Source organism: Dermochelys coriacea, chromosome 2 (assembly GCF_009764565.3).
Source record: "Dermochelys coriacea isolate rDerCor1 chromosome 2, rDerCor1.pri.v4, whole genome shotgun sequence".
Classification (NCBI taxonomy): Eukaryota; Metazoa; Chordata; order Testudines; family Dermochelyidae; genus Dermochelys; species Dermochelys coriacea.
The window spans coordinates 233,783,711-233,804,373 of record NC_050069.1 but is presented as its reverse complement, the minus strand read 5'-3'; the positions used below and the strand labels follow the sequence as shown (position 1 = coordinate 233,804,373).

At 43.4% G+C, this 20,663-nt stretch overlaps 1 protein-coding gene across 2 annotated transcripts in view; it reads left to right on the top strand.

Annotated features, from left to right (window-relative positions):
- The window catches only part of NEBL (nebulette), a 406,325-nt gene that overhangs the window by 142,481 nt on the left and 243,181 nt on the right, over positions 1–20,663 (top strand). For both annotated transcript variants that reach the window (XM_038392532.2, XM_038392531.1), the window contains exon 3: positions 1,825–1,909. In XM_038392532.2, coding sequence (XP_038248460.1) covers positions 1,825–1,909 — 85 coding nt within the window. The remainder of the gene's footprint in view (positions 1–1,824; positions 1,910–20,663) is intronic.

Genomic DNA, 20,663 nt, shown 5'->3' with positions numbered 1-20,663 from the left:
GGCAGCCATAGTGTGGTTGGGGAACCTGACCTACAAAAAAGAATGGGGACATGAGGTATCTGAATAAAAGCATCAACACCAACATTTCTGAATTGAAAGTTTTCAGCCTTTGGTTGCAAACCAAAAACTTTCCAGTTTTCAGGTATTTAATTTTTAAATGAAGTCTATTTTTTCCACAGAAAGCAGAGACTTTTCATGAAAAATTTTGTTTTGTGAAAGGCTCAATTTTCTGGCAAAAAAAAAATCAGTTTTTAGTAGTAGTTGTACATTGATTTAGAGATTGCGCCAAAAGAAAAGGAGTACTTGTGGCACCTTAGAGACTAACAAATTTATTAGAGCATAAGCTTTCGTGAGCTACAGCTCACTTCATCAGATTGCGCCAGGTGCTGAAATAATCGTTTACAGAACACCTTGAATTTGTACATGGCAAAGTATTATGGTGTATAGCCTAAGTATTCTGACAATTTATTTATAGCCTTGTTTTACAATGGAAATTATATTGCAAACATTGCTGTATGAAGATTATATGTTTTAACTAAACTTCTAAAATATTGATATCCAAATGAGAAAGTTGGCAGACTATATGATAAACTAACAAGATATCTAAATGTATGTATGGGTGCTTCAGCATAATCATAAATTGAATCTTTGCTTTTGGATTAAGACTTAAGCTTTTAGCAAGAAGGTTGTAAGAATCAGTTTCTTTACAATATTTCGGCCTTGTGAGCAAGTCTTGGTTTAGCTGTTTTCTTATTTCCCATCTTTCCTATAAATTTTTTTAGTTGTAGGTGATTCAGAAAAAGACTAGTGATAAAAGCATGAAAAATGAACAAATTATTGTTCTGTAGGGGAGTCATACATTGTGATAAGCATGACTTGACTGTCAAAGGTGTCCTAAAAATAGAAAATAACAAGAATATATTACAAAGATGTAAAATTTTAAATTGAAGAAGAGATTCACAGTAACTTTCAATACTGAGGTTTTTTTTGCAGTGCAGTCTTTAATATTGGATGTCCATTTATTTTTACATACAGAAGTATGTTGACACTATTAACATTAAAAGGTTTGACCTTTCTGTACATGTAATGTCAGTATAATCTTGCTCGATCCTGTAGATTTCAGCACCGGTGTGGTTTTCATCCCAAACATGTTGGTATTCTAAATATGATTTATTTGGCTTTTCTTTTTCCATTAAGCAATTCTATTTTAATGTATTTTAGCTTATCCTTAATTCAGTATAGCAATATGCAAGCACATAGGGAAAAACACAATTAAGCATGGTATCTGTTTTATTTCATACTACACAACAAATTTTCCACAAATCATGCTGACCAGTTAGTGTTCACAGTGGATATATGGCATTTCGACTAATTATAATAACTCACTCATGTTTGTGCAATGCATGACTAATACAAAGATATTTTACCAGAATTTTTAAATGTTACAGTAACTAGTTTTAACACAAAACTAGCCAACTATGAAATCCAGCTGTCAATTGAAATAAAAGGTTTCAGAGTAGCAGCCGTGTTAGTCTGTATCCGCAAAAAGAAAAGGAGTACTTGTGGCACCTAAGAGACTAACAGTTATTTGAGCACAAGCTTTTGTGAGATACAGCTCGCTTCATCAGATGCATGCAGTGCATCCGATGAAGTGAGCTGTAGCTCACGGAAGCATGTGCTCAAATAAATTGGTTAGTCTCTAAGGTGCCACAAGTACTCCTTTTCTTTTAATTGAAATGAAGTGGCAAAGAATATTGGGATGCATTTGACTTTCCAGAACATGTAAGATATTCCGTATTTGATGTTGTGATTTTTTTTTTCTAGACACTACCCAAAACAGTCCTTCACTACGGTGGCAGATACACCAGAAAACCTTCGTCTGAAGCAACAAAGTGAATTGCAAAGTCAGGTAATCATTGACTTAGTTCTTGTATTTCACTAATATTAGATAATCAGGTCAATTTTTCTATCAGCTTCTCTGCAGTACGTGTGTTCTTTTGGTATTAGGTTTCAGAGTAGCAGCCGTGTTAGTCTGTATCAGCAAAAACAACGAGGAGTCCTTGTGGCACCTTAGAGAAACAAATTTATTTGGGCATAAGCTTTCATGGGCAATAACCCACTTCATCAGATGCATGGAGTGAAAAATACAGTAGGCGGGTATAAATATACAACACATGAAAAGATGGGAGTTGCCTTACCAAGTGGGGGGTAGGGGGGTCAGTGCTAATAAGGCCAATTCAATCAGGGTGGATGTGGCCCATTCCCAACGGTTGACAAGAAGGTGTGAGTATCAACAGAGGGAAAATTTCTTTGTGGTGATCCAACCACTCCCAGTCTATATTCGGGCCTAATTTGATGGTGTCAAGTTTGCAAATCAACAAGAAACTGCAGAACTGGAATTAAAGTCTGTTTTTGAAGTTTTTTTTTTGGTTGAAGAATGACTTCTAAGTCTGTTGTAGAGTGTCCAGGGGGATTGAAGTGCTCTCCTACTGGTTTTTGAATATAACAATTCTTGACATCTGGTTGTGTCCATTTATTCTTTTGCATAGAAACTGTCCAGTTTGGCCAATGTACATGACAGAGGGCATTGCTGGCACATGATGGCATATATCACAATGGTAGCTGTTCAGGTGAACGAGCCCTGATGGTATGGCTGATATGGTTAGGTCCTATGATGGTGTCCCTTGAATAGACATGAGGACAGAGTTGTCAAAGGGGTTTGTTGCAGGGATTGGTTCCTGAATAAAGACTGGGAGTGGCTGGGTCACCACAAAAAAGTAATTTCCTCTCTATTGATACTCACGCCTTCTTGTCAACTGTTGGGAATGGGCTACATCCACTCTGATTGAATTGGCCTCGTTAGCACTGACCCCCGGCCCCCACTTGGTAAGGCAACTCCCATATTTTCATGTGCTGTATATTTATACCTGCCTATTGTATTGTTCACTCCGTGCATCTGATGAAGTGGGTTATAGCCCACGAAAGCTTATGCTCAAATAAATTTGTTAGCCTCTAAGGTGCCACAAGGACTCCTCGTTCTTTTGGTATTAGTGTTTAAAGGACTGTAATTCAGTTGAAAAATTATTTGTATGGCTTTGGAGTAGGGACTGACTGGTATTTACACCATTGTAATGCCATTGACCACCCTGCACTGAAAGTAGGCGGGCCATTGTCCAGGCTTGCCGGAGGAAGACAGTAGAGCTTTATGGCGGTGGGAGGGAGGAGAACAAGATCAGAAACTGCTGCAGAAAGATGGTGTTGGTTAACTTTGCAGCACTGACTCACCCCCTTGAATGTAAGGGTGGAAGGCTTTAAAGGTGCAAGTGCTGGTGTTGGAAACCCCTTTCTCCATGCAGCAGGCAAGGTAGCACCTCCCTCCCTCCCCCTCCCTGAGGTGTGATTATCAGATAGGATTGAACCTGCTGTGCACATTGTGCTAGATGCTCCTTTTTAGGGGGGCTGGGAGGGAATTTTTTCCCTCACCACCATATTGACTTGGGTGGAGTGGGTTTTTTCACCTTCTTCACAGCGGATGTTAGGGAACACCTATTATGGTGAGCACAAATGGTGTGGTAGGCTATATGTCGTAACTTATTTGGTAAGTGTGAGGCGGATGTCCAGTGTAGGTATTCCATAGGGAAGGCATCCAGTGACCAGATACGTGGCCTGAAAAAGGACTTAAAAAGGAGCAGCTGGTTAAAGGAATGGAATGGTTTGGGGTTCCTATGGTTGGAACGGCAGGGAGCCAATCCCCCTTTCTTATAGCCCATCTTATCTCTCCTATGAGGCAATGGATTTGCTGGAGTGACCTGGGTGGAAAAAGAAGGGGAGCTGGTGGAAGCCTCCCGCCCGGGTAATTACAAAACAAACAGGGTTTACCTGCACTGTATGCTTTTATTTGCCAGGTAGTCCCAGACATCTAATAATAAAGTTGTGGCCTGATTAAATCCTTATCAAGTGTTTCCTGTCCTCCTTTCGGTATAGCTGGACAATGTCATCACTTAAGTTATTCCTGAGTCATAAGAGTGTATGTAAGATCAGAATCAGGCCCAAAGGGTTCTTATGCACTAAGCAAACCACAAAATGTTGGCTCATTTCAGCCTACAGTAACACAGTTATTAAATATTTAGCTGCTCCTAATATTTGCTGGTCCTGGATGATTGCCTAAATGGTGGAGGTGGTCCCAGTATATACCATAAGAATTCATGTATAAAGCTGTTTTTACTCAAATTGCTATTAAAATATTACCAGTCAAAATTGCCACAGCCAGATTTATGAGGCATTAAAAAGGCATAGTAAAAGGAAAATAAAAATGTTGTTAATTGATACATAATTCTTTGACTCTACATAAACAAAATATGCATGTTTATTTGCTTATGGTATTCAGTGATCTATAATCTCCAGTTTCCATTGTCATTCAGTTCTTAACATCCTGATATATTTGTTTTCAAATTATTTGTTTTTTTCTTATTTGATTTTTATGCATCATTTGGAAATGGCCTTATATAAAACTATTGATCAGGCTTTACTGCACTTTATTCTTGTGATGGTTGGCTATTAATGGGTGTATTCTTATCTTGCTACATTGAAATTTACTTGCAAATCTCTCAGTACCAATAATTGGAGTAATGTGGCAAAAGCCAGAAAGCAGAATTGAGAAGATATCTTTTAATGTTTTCCTCTTGGGAAGCTTTTTATAGAAGAATGGGTGAAGCAATGGGAATTGTAACGGAAAATGTTGGTATCAATATTTACAGTAATATATATATGGAAGACTTAACATTTTTTTCTGGTGTGATTAAAGTTTGATCCATGGACCAAATATAGCCTACAGAAGTTCTGCCATGCGACATATGGATACACTTATCTGTAAAGAGGAAAGTTCTGTGGAAGTTACAGTTCATCTTGATTTAAGTAGCTTGGAGAGCTGCAGTTTGCTTATTTTTATTATGGTTCTGTGGCAGCAGCACCATAGTTAAGGTTGTATTACAGAGTTCAGTTTAACAGAAGCTTTAAACCTTTATTTTATAAAAACTTCTTTGAAATGGGTAAACCCAAAACATAGATTATAAACTTTGAGTCCTACTTGAACTTTTCGTGGTGGTTTGATGAAGATGAATTGATTCAGAAAGAATAATAAGATTTCTAAAGTTAACCCTATTGCAGTTTTTCACTGGATTTTCTCATTTTTCTTCATGCCCTTTCTGCAAGAAATCTAAAACAGCCTGGGATGAGTCCTTTGTCCACTTTGTTGCTTGTCATGTACAGATTCCCACAATATCAGTTATACATTGGTACAGATGCTCCCCGGGTTACGCAAGACCTCTCTGACGCAAATCCGCACTTAAGGAAAAAGTTCTGTAAGCTAGAAATAGGGTTTTTTTGGTTTGTTTTTGCGTAATGGTCGGATGTACGTTTCTGACTTATGCAAAATTTGAGTTATGCCAGGCGTTCCGGAACGGAACGATTGCATAAGTCGGGGAGCATCTGCACTGTTTGTCTATAGTGATTTTATAACTTTTTAGCCATAACAGAAAAATGTCTGTGTCAAGCTGAACCCATTGAATTTGATGACAAATCTGATTTGCCATGAATGCCGTTACTCATTTCCAGAGGGAGGGGGAAAGTGGGAGAGACGCTGACTTTTTTCTGATCAAATGCCCTTCTAGCCTACAGCATTGTTCCCTGAGTTGGAAAAGAGGCGACAATAACTTCAGATCTCACCTCTTTTAACTTATGTTGAAATTCACACGCAACTTGCTACCTTTATTACTAACTAAAGCCATGAACCCCAACCTAAGAGGCAATTAGGGAAGAGCTTCTGATAACTCTCTCCCACACACATTTTTTAATAAACTTGCAGAGAACTTGTATAAGGTCATTGCAGGCTCAGAACCCAGGTTGTGTACACTGCTACACTACGAAATTCGGTTGATTTTTTTACAAGTCGATTTTTAGAAATCGATTTTATACAGTCGATTGTGTATGTCCCCAGTAAGCACATTAAGTTGGTGGAGTGTGTCCTCAATACCTTGGCTAGCATTGACTCATGAAGCAATGCATTGTGGGTAGCTATCCCACAGTTCCCTCAGTCTCATTAGAATTCTGGGTTAAGCTCCCAAAGCCTCATGGGGCCAAAACATTGAAGTACAGCCCTGCCAACCTTAAGCTATTTTTTGAGTACATGTTGTCAGTCACTCCCCCCCGCCCTCCCCGTGAAAGCAATGGCAGACAATAGTTTCGCGCCTTTTTTCCTGGGTTACCCGTACAGACACCATACCACGGCAAGCATGGAGCTCGCTCAGCTCACTGCTGCTGTTGTGAGCATTTGTAAACACCTCATACATTATCCTGGAGTACATGCAGAACCAGGTTAAGAGACACCAGCACAAGGGCGTTTGTGATGAGGACATGGACACAGATGTTCCTGAGAGCACGGGTTGTGGCAATTGGGACATCATAGTGGCAGCAGGGCTGGTTAATACAGTGGAATGCCGATTCTGGGCCCGGCAAACAAGCACAGACTGGTGGGACTGTATAGTCTTGCAGATATGGGATGATTCACAGTGGCTGCGAAACTTTCGCACAAGTTAGGCCACTTTCCTTGAACTTTGTGAGTTGCTTTCCCCCACCCTGAAGCTCAGGAATACCAAGATGAGAGCTGCCCTGACAGTTGAGAGCAAGTGGTGATAGCCCTGTGGAAGCTTGCAACACCTGACTGCTACCAGTCAGTCGGGAATCAATTTGGAGTGGGCAAGTCTACTGTGGGGACTGCTATGATCTAAGTAGCCAATGCAATCACTGACATGCTGCTTTCAAGGGTAGTGACTCTGGGAAATGTGCAGGTCATAGTGGATGGCTTTGCTGCAATGGGATTCCCTAACTGTGGTGGGGCGATAGACAGAACGCATATCTCTATCTTGGTACTGGACCACCTTGCCAACCATTACATAAACCGCAAGGGGTACTTCTCCATGGTGCTTCAGGCCCTGGTGGATCACAAGGAACATTTCACCGACATCAGTGTGGGATGGCTGGGAAAGGTGCATGATGCTTGCATCTTTAGGAACTCCAGGATGTTCGAGCAGTTGCAAGAAGGGACTTACTTCCCAGACCAGAAAATTACCGTTGGGAATGTTGAAATGCCAATAGTTATCCTTGGGGACCCAGCCTACCCCTTCTCCCGTGGCTCATGAAACTGTACACAGGCAGCGTGGACAGTAGTAAGGAGCAGTTCAACTGTAGGCTGAGCAAGTGCAGAATGGTGGTTGAATGTGCCTTTGGCGTTTAAAACTTTGGCACAGTTTGCTGAGTAGGTTAGATCTCAGCGAAAGCCATATTCCCATTGTTATTGCTGCTTGCTGTGCACTCCACAATATCTGAGAGTAAGGGGGAGACGTTTATGGCGGGGTGGGAGGTTGAGGCAAATTGACTTGTGGCTGATTTTGAGCAGCCAGACACCAGGGCGATTAGAAGAGCACAGCTAGGCGCGCTGCGCATCAGAGAGGCTTTGAAAACCAGTTTCATGACTGGCCAGGCTATGGTGTGACAGCTGTGTGCGTTTCTCCTTGCTGCAAACCCGCCCCCTTTGTTGATTTTAATTCCCTGTAAGCCAGCCACCCGTTTACCTTCAATCACAGCTGGCAAAGGAAATAAAGTAACTATTGTTTTGAAATCATGCATTCTTTCTTTATTAATTAAAAAAAATGAGATAACTGACAAGGTAGCCTGGGTGGGATGCGGTGCAGGAGGAGGGAAGGACAAGGCCACATTGTTTATTATAGCCACATTACAAATCAAAACTGTTCTGTTGCTTGGGCCATCCTCTGGAGTGGAATTGCTGGGTGCCCAGAGCCTCCACCCGTGTTCTTGGGCATCTGGGTGAGGAGGATATGGCACTTGGGGAGGAGGGCAGGCGGTTATACAATGGATGCAGTGGGGGTCTGTGCTCTTGTTGGCTTTCCTGCAGCTCCAACAGATGCTTCATCATGTCCGTTTGCTCCCCCAAGAGACGCTTCATCATGTCTGTTTATTCCCCCCATTAGCCTCAGCATCGCGTCCTGCCTCTGTTCTCCACACTCACTTAATTCTTTCCTGGCTTCTGCCACTGAATGCCTCCATGCATTAAGCTGTGCCCTACCAGTGCGGGAGGACTTCATGAGCTCAGAGAACATGTCATCGTGAGTGCATTTTTTTCATCTTCTAATCTGCGATAACCTCAGTGATGGAGATGATAGAGGGAGCATAGAAACATTTGCACCTGTGGGGAGATAAAAAAGGAAAATAAAATTTAAGATACATTTCTGAGAACAAAAGGGAGACACTTTCACAGTGAATCAAGCAATTCACAGCACATGTGCTTTAGGTACAAGGTCGCCTTTTGCCTTTTATATCGAGCAGCTGCCAGTATGGTGACACACCACAAATGGCAGGGCAACAGAGTTTGGTTTCCAGACAGCCTTGGTAAGCCTTTTGGTACGTGGAGTTGGCTTCTTCCATCTTCATAACACGTGGGAATGGTTTCAAACTGCAGCGCCATCTTTTCCCATAGCAAGCAATGCCAACTGGGTTTCACATTTAAAAAGAGGGGCTGTGGTTTTCGGGTGGATGTGCAGTACACACCTCCCCCCACCCCACCGTGTGGCTATTCTCTGGGATGATCCCTTCACCTCTCCCCCCAACCCATGGCTATTCTCCCAGATTATCCCTTTTAGCCAAGTGCAAACAACCCAGCATGAACGGGGTCCTTTTACTGTTTCCTTACAAAAATTCCCCTATTTCAACCAGGTGACCATGAATATCACTCTCTAGAGGCTAACACAGAAAGATATAGACCGAATGTTGCTTGAATGCGACCAAAACCCAGGACCATTTGCTGCCATGCTTTGTGCTGCAGTGATTCCAGACTACTTGCTACTGGCTTGGTGTGGTAAAGTGTCCTACCGTGGAGGACGAAATAAGGCAGCTCTCCCCAGAAACCTCTGCAAAGGCTTTCAGAGTACCTCCAGGAGAGCTTCATGGAGATGTCCCTGGAGGATTCCCACTCCATCCTAGACACGTTCACAGACTTTTCCAGTAGCCGTACTGTCCGCGAATGCATCCCAATTGCTCAGGATCAAACAAACATTAAGCACTATTGCTTTTAAACCCTGTACTATAGTTATAAATGTGCAGTCACCAGAGCTGACTTCTCCGGCTTCAGGGTCAGGGATACTGCCTTGGGAGGGTATTGGCTCCAGGGTGATGAAAAGGTTCTGGCTGCCAGGGAGAACACATTCACCGCTTGCGGGCTGTGCATTCTCCTCCTCTTCCTCATCCACAAAATTCTCCTCCCTGTTGCGTGAGACTCCTCTCTTGCAAGTGTCCACGGATAGTGGTGGGGTAGTGGTAGGGTCCCCCCCAGAATGCCATGCAGCTGATCATAGAAGCAACATGTACGGGGCTCTGACCCGGAGTAACTGTTTGCCTTCTTTGTCTTTTGGTAAGCTTGCCTGAGCTCCTTAACTTTCATGTGGCATTGCTGTGTGTCCCTGGTGTAGTCTCTCTTCACCAGGCCCTGTGCGATTTTGGCATATGTATTAGCATTTCTTCTTTTTGATTGGAGTTCGGCCTGCACAGATTCTTCTCCCCATACAGCAATCAGATTCAGTGTCTCCCTTTCGGTCCATGCTGGAGCTCGTTTGCGATTCTGGGGGGACTGCATGGTCACCGGTGCTGCTGAGCTCGCCACGCTGACCAAACAGGAAATGAAATTCAAAATTTCCTGGGTTTTTTCCTGTGTACCTGGCTAGTACAATGGAGTTTAAAGTGCTGTCCAGAGCGGTCACATTGGAGCACTCTGGGATAGCTCCTGGAGGCCAGTACTGTCACACTGCATCTGCACTATCCCATATTCCACCCAGCAAGGTCGATTTTAGCGCTACTCTCCTCTCTGGGAAGGAGTACAGAAGTCAATTTTAAGAGCCTGTTAGGTTGATGGAATGGAGTTGGTTTGTAGACGCAGTCATTTTAAATTCAACCTAACGTGGCTAAATTCGACCTAACCCTGTAGTGTAGATCGGGCTTATATGAGAAGCCCTCATCTTATCCACTGCATCACACTGTCTTGTAGAGTGTCTAAACCAGTTTTGGTTATTCTGTTTCTTACCACTATAGAACAAATAAAGAAAGCCTTTGACAAGGTGTGTCAGCAACAGCTCTTAAGCAAAGTAAGCAGTCATGGGATAAGAGGGAAGGTCCTCTCATGGATCAATAACTGGTTAAAATAGGAAACAAAGGGCAGGAATAAATGGTCAGTTTTCAGAATGGAGAGGTGTAAATAGTGGTGTCCCCCAGGGGTCTGTACTGGGCCCAATCCTATTCAACATATTCCTAAATGATCTGGAAAAAGGAGTACACAGATAGCAGAATTTGCAGATGATACAAAACTACTCAAGATAGTTAAGTCCCAGGTAGACTACGAAGAGCTACAAAAAGATCTCTCAAAACTAGGTGACTGGGGAAGAAAATGGCAGATGAAATTCAATGTTGGTAAATGCAAAGTAATGCACACTGGAAAACATAATCCCAACTATATATATAAAATGATGGGGTCTAAATTAGCTGTTACCACTCAAGTAAGAGATCTTGGCATCATTGAGTGGATGTTTTCAGAGAATTATCCACAATGTGCAGCGGCAGTCAAAAAAGTGAACAAAATGTTGGGAATCATTAAGAAAGGGTAGATAATAAGACAGAAAATATATTGCCTCGATATAAATCCATGGTATGCCCACATCTTGAACACTGTGTGAAGATGTGGTCGCCCCATCTCAAAAAAGATACATTAGAATTTGAAAATGTTCAGCAAAAAATGATTAGGGGTATGGAACTGCTGTCATATGAGGAGAGATTAATAAAACGGGGACTTTTCAGCTTGGAAAAGATGAGTTGGGGATATGATGGAGAATTATAAAATCATAACTGGTGTGATGAAAGGAAATAAGGAAGAGTTATTTACTCATAACACAAGAACTAGGGGTCACCAAATGAAATTAATAGGCAGCAGATTTAAAGCAAACAAAAGGAAGTATTTTTTCATACAATGCACAGTCAATGTGTGGAACTCCTTGCCAAAGAATGTTGTCAAGGCCAATACTGTAACAGGGTTCAAAAGAGAACTAGATAAGTTCATGTATGATAGGTCCATCAGTGGCTATTAGCCATGATGGACAGGGATGTTCCTAGCCTCTGTTTGCCAGAAGCTGGGAATGGGCTAGAAGGGGGTGGATCACTTGATTGATTACCTGTTCTATTCATTCCTTCTGGGGCACATGGCATTGGCCACTGTCAGAAGACAGGATACTGGGCTAGATGGACCTTTGGTCTAACCCAGTATGGCCATTATTATGTTCTTAGTGAAGCAGTTGTGAGAGAAAAATGTATCCTCCCCACACTGGTTGACTTCAATCTGAAAGAGAAAGTAGCTACGTATTCTTCAAACTGGATGCCTTGAGCAGATTCTGGGAAATTCCTTAAGTCAAAGAAAGTGTTAAGATAGCTACATCTATCCAACCCTTTGGGAGATTTTGCTTTCCAAGATTATCTTTTGTGATTACCAGTATACCTGAGATTTTCCAAAGAAAGATGGAAGAAGTATTAACAAGCACAAATGAAGTTGTAGTTTTCATGTACAATAGTCTTATGTATGGATCATTGAAGGAAGAAAACAACAAAACCCTCCACAAAGTCTTAAGCCTAGTCAATCAGTCTGTACTGAAACCACAAGGAAAAATGCATTTTCCGCCTATCCCAAATTGAGTTTTTGGGACAGACAAACACAGCTCGGAGAAGGTAAAAGCAGTTCAAGAATTGAATGCCACCAATTTATGTACCAGAACTGAGAAGTACATTGGGAATGGTCATTTTGTTGATACGAACAAAACCTTTTTACTGTGGCAAAACCGCTGAATGAAGTTTTAAAATCCAACACATCTTGGCTAGGGGGCCAAATCAAAGTGCCTTCAAAAAAGGTAAAAGAAATAATCTCAACATCTCCAGCTGTCAAGATCTACAATGTGAACAATTCCACAGTGGTCAATGCAGATGTAGCCAGCTATGGCTAGGTAGTGTATTGTTGCAACAACATTGTTCTGAGCGGAAGCCAGTTGCGTTTTGCTCTTGCCTGCTCAGAGAAGCAGAAAAACATGTGATACAGCAGGGCCAGGGAGCAGTGGAAGAGTGGTAGAGGGGACATATATAAACTGTAGGCTACTTAAGGCATGGTTCCCTGCAGAGTAGGGAAGGTTACTCCAGGTTAATTGGAGCACCTGTAGTAAATTAAGGCCCTGTTAGGAACCTAATAAAAGCCCCTGCTTCAGGCAGACAGGGTGGTGCGAGGAAGGAGAGAGGACTGGAGTTTGGAGGTGTGTTGCTGAGAATTGAAAGACCAGAGAACCGGAGGAAGGGAGACCTTGCCCTAGCAAGGCAGGGAGACTCCCTTCCACAGCATCAAGGACCGAGGGTAACCCTACCCAAGGGGGAAGAGGGTAAGAAACCAGCCGGGGTTGAGAGGGGCTGGGACTTAGAGTGAGGAGCAAACCCAGATCCCTTCCCTGCTTCCCTCCTCTACCACTTACCCAGGCCACTAGCGGAGCCCTCAGCGCCCCAAGAGCAGGGGCAAAGGGTGGTGTCCTGGCCCTTCCCACCAAGAAAAGCGTGGGACCCACCATACCAAACACCGGCTATTTTTCCACAAACAATGTACAGAGACTGAAAAGGAGTGCCTGACAAGTGTATGGGCATGTGAGAACTTTGTGGACTGAATTAGTTTACACTGATAACAGACTATAAACTGCTTGTAACCCTTGTCAATGGAAAAGACCTGGATAAAGCACTGCTGGGATGCCAGTGTCTATCACGAAGGTTAATGTTATTTAACCCAATTGCTAAACATGTTCCTGGGAAAAATCTGATAGTAGCAGGCACTCTGTCATGAAGCCCAACATTACACTCGACTAGCTGTGAGCTTGAAGATGATGCAAAGGCTACGTGGATGCTGTGGACACATACAGACCGGTGTTGGAAAAGAGACTACTCCAGCTACAAAAAGCAACCTCGACAAACCTGCAACTTCATGAAATTCTAAGTTACATTACAGGCAGCTGATGCAAGTATTTAAGGGTATGTCTATGTAGCAATTAAACACCCGCTACTGGCCTTGGTCAGCTGACTTGGGCTTGCAGGGCTTCGGCTGGAGGGTTGTAAAATTATGGGGTTGACATGCAGGCTCGGGCAGGAGCCTGAGCTCTGGGGCCCTGCAAGGAGGGAGGATTCCAGAGCCTGGGCTCCAGCCAAAGCCTGAAGTCTATACCTGCAGTCTGCGAGCCCAAGGCAGCTGACATGGGCCAGTCATGAGTGTTTTTAATTGCTGTGTAGACCTACTCTAAGGGACACTAAGTGACAAGAGACTACTTTGCAGTACATGGACATGAAGTGAGTCAAATGGACTCGTGATTAAAGGCAATTGCATCGTAATTCCAAATAAAATGAGAGAAGTCCTAAATCTAATTCATGAAGGACATCAAAGATTATCTAAATGCCATGAACAGGCCAACCAGTGAGTGTGGTGGCTGGGCATCAACAAGGATATAAAGCATCTGCACGTGAATGTTGCAGAAATAATAGGCCAACACAACACAAAGAACCTTAACTAACAACACCACCTTTACCAGACAGACCTTGGAAGAGACTAGCTGCAGATTTATGCAAATTCAGAGAACACCATTACCTAGTCGCTGTGGACTGTTTTTCCAGATGTATAGAAATAATATACTTGAAAGACATAACATGTGGCAGTGCTCACATTATTATTCCAGAACAAGTAGTGATGGATAATGGACCACAATTCACTGCAGCAGAATTTGTCAATCTGAACAAAATATTATTTTGAACATATTACTAGCAGCCCACATTACCCACAAGTGAACAGAGAGGCTCAGAGTGCTGTACAGAGAGCCAAGAAAATCCTACACCAGGGAGATCCATTCTTTTCTCTTCTGAGTTACAGATCGACATCAATAGTGGTTACTGGATATAGTCCAACACTACTCCTGATGGGAAGACAATGCAGAACTACTTTTCCAACTTTGCAACTATCTCCAAAGTGGCCAGATGTGAAAAGAGTAGCCAAATCAGATAAAAAGGCTGAAAGAGCTTACGAACACTTCTACAACAGACATCACTCAGTTAGAGAACTTCCAGGCCTTGAGCCTGGTGACTGTGTTTGTGTCAAATTGGATAGAGAAAAGGGATGGACAGCTCAAAGAAAAGGAATTCAGTTCTCAGAGCATATATAATTGCTCTGAGCAATTTAGTTGGGGATTGGTCCTGCTTTGAGCCAGGGGGTTGGACTAGATGACCTCCTGAGGTTCCTTCCAACCCTGATATTCTATGATTCTATGATTCTCTGATAATTGAGGCTGACAGTGGAGAGTTCAACAAAAATCATTGACAGCTACAGTTTGCTCTTCAGAAGAAACAATTGACAGAGCAAACTCTACAGATGGTGGATGCAGACCAAGACGACTCCTCAAGGATTCTGGACTAACTCACAGTCTGCAACTAATGGACCTCCAGATGACCAAGTTATGATGTGTTCAGGTTGTGTAATTAGAAAACCAGTATGATTCAGAGACATTTAACAGATTGATACATACTAAACTTCAGAGACAGTGTGATAGTGTAAATATTGTCAATGATAGGAATGTAGAACTTGAACGGGAGATGTAATGGAATGCTAAACTGTATTATACTGTCCAGCCACTAGGTGGCATTGTGCATAAAACATTACAACCAGTGTTCTACAGCTAGTTGTGAAACACACTGGGAAAGTATGTCATGTCCTCCAGTGGCTGGTTTCCTAAAGTGTTAGTAATTAATTCTAGCTCAAGTAGTAAGGGTTTAAACTAGGGATCTCAAGGTCAATGGATTCACATGCTGCTCTCTCTATATGTGGCTGGCATGGTTACATGTTATTCACACAGGGAGAAATACTGCTTTCAATAAGATTTGGTACATTAGAACTGTCATAACTTGTAAATTATGGTGTCAATCACCAAAATACACATGCTTTACACTGTAGTCATTTCTCACATATTTTGCTTGTATAACCCACAGTTCAAAGTGTGAGTTGTATGTCCCCCTTTGTGCCCAATCTGCAGAGGATATGAGCCCCTGGCAGCTATCAGCTTGGAAACTTGGCTCCTTAGTAGAAGCTGTAAAGCCTCATTCTTTTAACTCTAAAGGTCATCAGTTTAATTCCCATTGTTGGTTAGCAACGGCGGCTGTCCCATTTGCAGATGTCCCACTTTGGCATGTTTGTACATTGAGAATGGTCCTTCATAGTGGCAGGGATGGGGGAACCAGTGGATGGGAGAGTGCAGACCTGCGGGGGTAATGCAGGCACATGAACCCAGCTGATGCAGCTGTTTGTTTCGGGAAACAAGTGTTGACACAGACACCTTCATGGAGGTTCCTTCTTGCTGATAGCTTATAATGTCATTTCTGAACATGGAGGGTTGCCTTTGTTGTGCTTACTCTCAGTAGCTTTAATTGAGGGTAAAATATTGCAGATAAAGAGTTTACTTAGGCACACCATGGACTCTCACATTGTTCAGGATGGTCGACAAAATCAGGAGTGGCTTCAGCAGTGCAGTTTCCCTCTTATTTGCAGGCAGGTGCAGTCCCCCTTCTCCCTGACTCTGGGGTTCCATCCACTAATGAGATACAGAGGTTACCTGTAGGGTTCTTATGTGAAACAAGACCTACTCAAAAGGAATTAAAAGTTGTTCATATCTAATCAGTGTTTGGTACCCTCTGTGAGATTAGTTTGGTAGGGCTCAGTTCTAGATCCCATTTCACAAATTCATCAAAATCACTGCACAAATGGTCAGTCTTTGCCAGAACTGAATGAGCATAGAGACTGAAATACTCCTATTGCCCTTAGAGGAAGCCCACCCCCATCAGCTTTGAAGCATGCTGGCAGGGCAGTTTGCATGGGGGAGCTTGGTTGGCCACTGTCCTGTATATATAGAGGGCTTCATTCTCTGGGGCCATCAAAGCGATGCCTTTCTCCAGCACTAAATCCACACTTGTCTTTTTTAAGCTGGAATTTACATTTACATACAACTGAGCTCAATAACAATTTGCATAAAATGTCAGACATGGACAAGTTTTGGATGCTATGAAAAAAAGCTGGTCTTAGATGACACCTTCCTTCTGCAGACAAGAAAAAGCTTATGGTTGCCATTTACTAGTGGGGTGTGATTGCTCAAAGCTCCAGTGTACAATTTATGTACTTCTAAATTAGCATAACCCCTGATCATCATTCACTTTATAACAGAACCATGGCAGCACCTCAAAGCTCTATGAAGTGCACTATTTTGTAAATTGCTTTGATGTTGAAATAAAGTTTCTAAGAACTTAAGAGAACCTCTTTTGAATCTTGTCACAAAATAGAATTATAATGTTTGAGTAATGTAAGAATTTAGGAATTGCCATTCTGGATCAGATCAGCGGTACATTTAGTCCAATATCCTGTCTCCAAAAGTGGCCAGTACCAGATGCATCTTCAGAAGAAATTGCAAGAACCCCACATTACATGGACGTAGTATAATTTGCTCCCAGGAAAATCTCATTCCATCTGAATATGTGCACTGGAAACTTTCCTTTATGTGGGACAGGAAAAACCCCCACATGAAACCTAGATTAGCTGGTGAGAATCAGCCTATTGCTGTCACACAGTAACCATTAGTGGTGCTTGGGTCCCTTGCCAGTGCAGTTACAATTTCTGCAGGCAAATGAAATGAATTCTGTGGTAGACAACTTAAGAAAACCCACATTGGCATCCGAATAAGAAGCCCAGTGAATGTGGAATGCTTTTCTTATAAATATTCTAGCACTCTAGTTTCTGTGCAAACATCTCTAATGTTTGTGGTATCTGTTGGAGTTCAGGCTTTTAAAAAATCCATGGCTATAGAAGTTATTTCCCTTACAAAACAATGCATGCAGGAATAGGACAGCACCATCACACACTGTACAACCCCAAAGACACATGTTTTTGCTTTTCATTTAAAGGGTTATAAATTATTGGCGGCATTTTAAGTCCAAGTACTGGGGTCTCTATAAAGAATCCATTAAGGTCAGTATCAGGTGCCAACCTGTCATGTTGACATGATCCGATGAGGGCAAAAACAACAAAATACTAAAATGCTCTTTCCCAGAGGAGGTAGTGGAATATGGATTGCTCTTTAAAACAGTTTAAAATTATATTGTTGGGAGCCAAGCAACATCATTTAAAAGCTTTCTAGAGAGTGATCTATTTCCAAACAACATAATTTGAAAACATTAATTTTGTTTTTCTCCCTTATCCAGGTTCACTGTTGCTGAAGTGGTCTTTCCCTCAGCTCTGCAGTTGGAGGAGGCAGGGTCATATGTGTTAGTCACTTGATGATTTTTGGCTTCCCTTGCTTAAAAACTCCCTAGATCAGTCTGCTGCCTGGTAGAATCAACAGTAGAAGACCTCCTGCTTCCCAAGCTACAGAGCATAGACAAAAATCTACTGATCTACCAATCTGTCTCCCAAATGTTTCTTTTTTGTACCTCCATGCTGGAGTATTGACTGTCTCCAATTTGCTGGGGTTTAATATCTTCTCTGCCTATGTGGGAAACTTACTCCATAGCATACAACAGTCTCATTCTCCCTGATACTTGCCTTGAACTGGAAAATCCCTCTAAGAAGAAGTCCCAATTACAGCAGGTGCCTGCTGTGACTCTCTCTCTCACACTATTGGTAGCCAGGAGAGTTTTATGTATATATATTTATTTTGCTTAGGAACAATCTTTGCCTATCTGCTCTGGCTTCCAGCCTTAGTCACTGGTCCCCCTAACCATTTATCAGGATAAGTTGCTCAGTGCCTGCATGTGGCAGCAACATGTAGCTCGAGAGTAGCTGTCCTGCTTCAGCTCTTTTCCAGCCCAAACGGTTCAGAAACAGAGGCATTAGTGGTATGAAGGGTGATTATGGCAGCAGCTTCATGAGGAAGGGGTCAGGGTGTCTTGGTGCCATGTAAGGAGGAAGACTCAGTGGCCCAGGTACCTCCGCAGATTCCAGCTCCAGCATGAGGTGTACCAGAAGGGCTGCTCTCCCATACCCCTGGTATGCCACAGGCCCTTGCAGAAGATTAACAGACACTACCCTGTTTAGGTCCAAGGGGAAGCGTAAAAGAAAACGGGAAGAGTCAGGCCAAGATCTTTCAAGGTCTTTGGTTCTCTGATCCCTTGATCCAGGAAAAAAAGCCAAATAGTGTTGAGAGATACGATGATAAAATTGACTTTGAAGCATCTCATTCTCTCTAAGGGGAAAAGCTGAGTTTCATATAAAGGGAGAAAATACAGTAATCACAAATCCTATTCTTCATGCTCATCCTCAGAGGAGGGCGAGCTCTTAGGCTCCAGCCCTGAGAGGAAGAGACCCAGAAAAAATTCTTTCCTAAACTGCTTTGAGTTCATGCTCCAGAAGGCGATAGTTGTCTAGATAGGAAGCAGTGACAGTTCAGAAAGAAAATGAGACCACAAAAAAGAGAACTCCAGCTATAAAAAGTGTTACATCAGAGCAGAAGCATCTGAATCAGAAAACGGAATACACTGGAGAGAGATGCAAAAATTCTGCATGATGTCTAAATCTGAGTTCGCCTAAGTCATGCTTCCCGAGGTTGATGTGGCCGATAGCCCCCAGTCAATGAACTGGTGATTCTCTCAGAAAGTGTCCTGTTCCCTATGGAACCCAGAAAACTGCACAGTAGGGTTCACTGTAGGGCAGTTGTAAGGCGGTTTCTACCATGTTGAGGATAGTAGGGGCCTTGACCTGTTTTGCTCAGGCTGGCTGGCTGGATTGATTCTCTTTTGGAAAGTTTACTCATCATGTCCAAAGAACTCAAACCAGACCTTCACCAAATATTTTTGGTAGCAGCCTCTGATTCATTTTATTTTATTTTAGGTTTCTGTTTTGTTTTGTTTTTTAACTCCCTTGTCTTCATGATGAAGTTCATGAAATGAACTACTTTAGCCAATGATACTTGTGGACCAGAGTGGAGGATGGATGTCCAAAGCAGCTGCTTAATAGCTTTCTAGAAGTACTCCAGGGCAAGCTCTTTGGAGAAGTAATGGAAAAAACCCAGTCTTTGAAACTACAGGAGAAAAATACTCCATCAGCTAAGCAAACGAGGAAGAAGTACAGAAAAACAATCAAAAGAAGGCAAGCCCAATCATGAATCTGCAAACAATTTTCAAATTTGCTCCACGAGGTCTTGGAACAGAGCTCAAGGATGAGATTTCTCTCAGGGGTTCTCAAACTTGATTGCACTGCAACCCTGTAAGGGTTCGGACTCACCCCTGCGGCACCTCCTGATGGTCCTTCTTGGGAATTAGCTCGATTTCCAGCCCAGAGTGCCCTCCATAGGCCAATGATCCGCCATATCACTGGCCCATGTCCCTCCTGGACCCGCTGTCCTTGCTTTGGGTGGTGCCCACTGGCAGTACTCCCACTCCCTGGGTCTCCCCACCCTGGGGAACCCTCACCCACTATCCCCATGTTGTCTCAGTTGTGGCTACTGCCAGTCACCATCTAGCCCCGCGCCCTGGGGTGGACTGCAGCGTAAAAGCCAATCATCACAGGCAACAAGGGGTTTGGACTGGTTGCCTTTACCCACCCTCAGGCTGCCCCTCTGCAACCCAATACCTATGTGGGCCTGGGACCAAGCCCTGCAGCCTGGGGAGTTGCTGGCCTTGGGCTTCCCAGCTCCTGCGGCCTTTCCCCAGCCCTGCCTTACTCTAGGTCTCCCGGGTGAGTTCCCCCGCAGCCAGGCCTGTCTCTCTCTCCAGCCAGAGAGAGTCTGCCAGAGCTTCTGGCTCCCAGCCTTTATAAGGGGCAGCTGGGCCCTGATTGGGGCATAGCCTAGCTGCGGCTACTTCCCCACTCAGTCCAGCTTCTAGCCGATAGTCCCCAGCCCTCTTCAAGGGCTGGCTTTTCAGCCCTTCAGGGCAAGAGTGGGTAACCACCCTGCTACAGACCCACTTCTGACAACAAAAATTATTACTTGGCTCCAAGAGGGGGGACTAAAGCCTGAGTGCTCCCCCTCCCCAAGCCCTGCCATCCCTGGGCTGGGGGGGCCAAAGCCGAAGCCCAAGGGTTTCATCCCCAGGCAGGGGGCCTGCAACCTGAGTCCAGTCACCTGGGGTGAAGCCTTTGGGCTCCAGCTTTGGCCCTGGACCCCAGGATGTCTAAGCCAACTCTTGAAACCCCCATTAAAACAGGGTCAAGGCCCACTTTGTGGTCCCCACCCACAGTTTGAGAACTGCTGCTCCAGATAGCCATTTGGCAGCAACAGTTATCTCTTCAGTTGTCTGAAGAGATGAAAAGCCTGCAGAGGGAAGGCAGGAATCTCACTTTTTCAGTACTAGGGGTCACACACCAGCTCTTCAGACTGAGGGTGCTGGAGATAGTTGACAGTCTGTGCAGTAGAATTAATCAAACAGCTTGCAGCAATTTTTCCCTTGCTCCCTCTCTGCATTCCCACATACTAGATTCTGATAAAGCATACCTGAATGGTGAAGGCAGTTTCCCC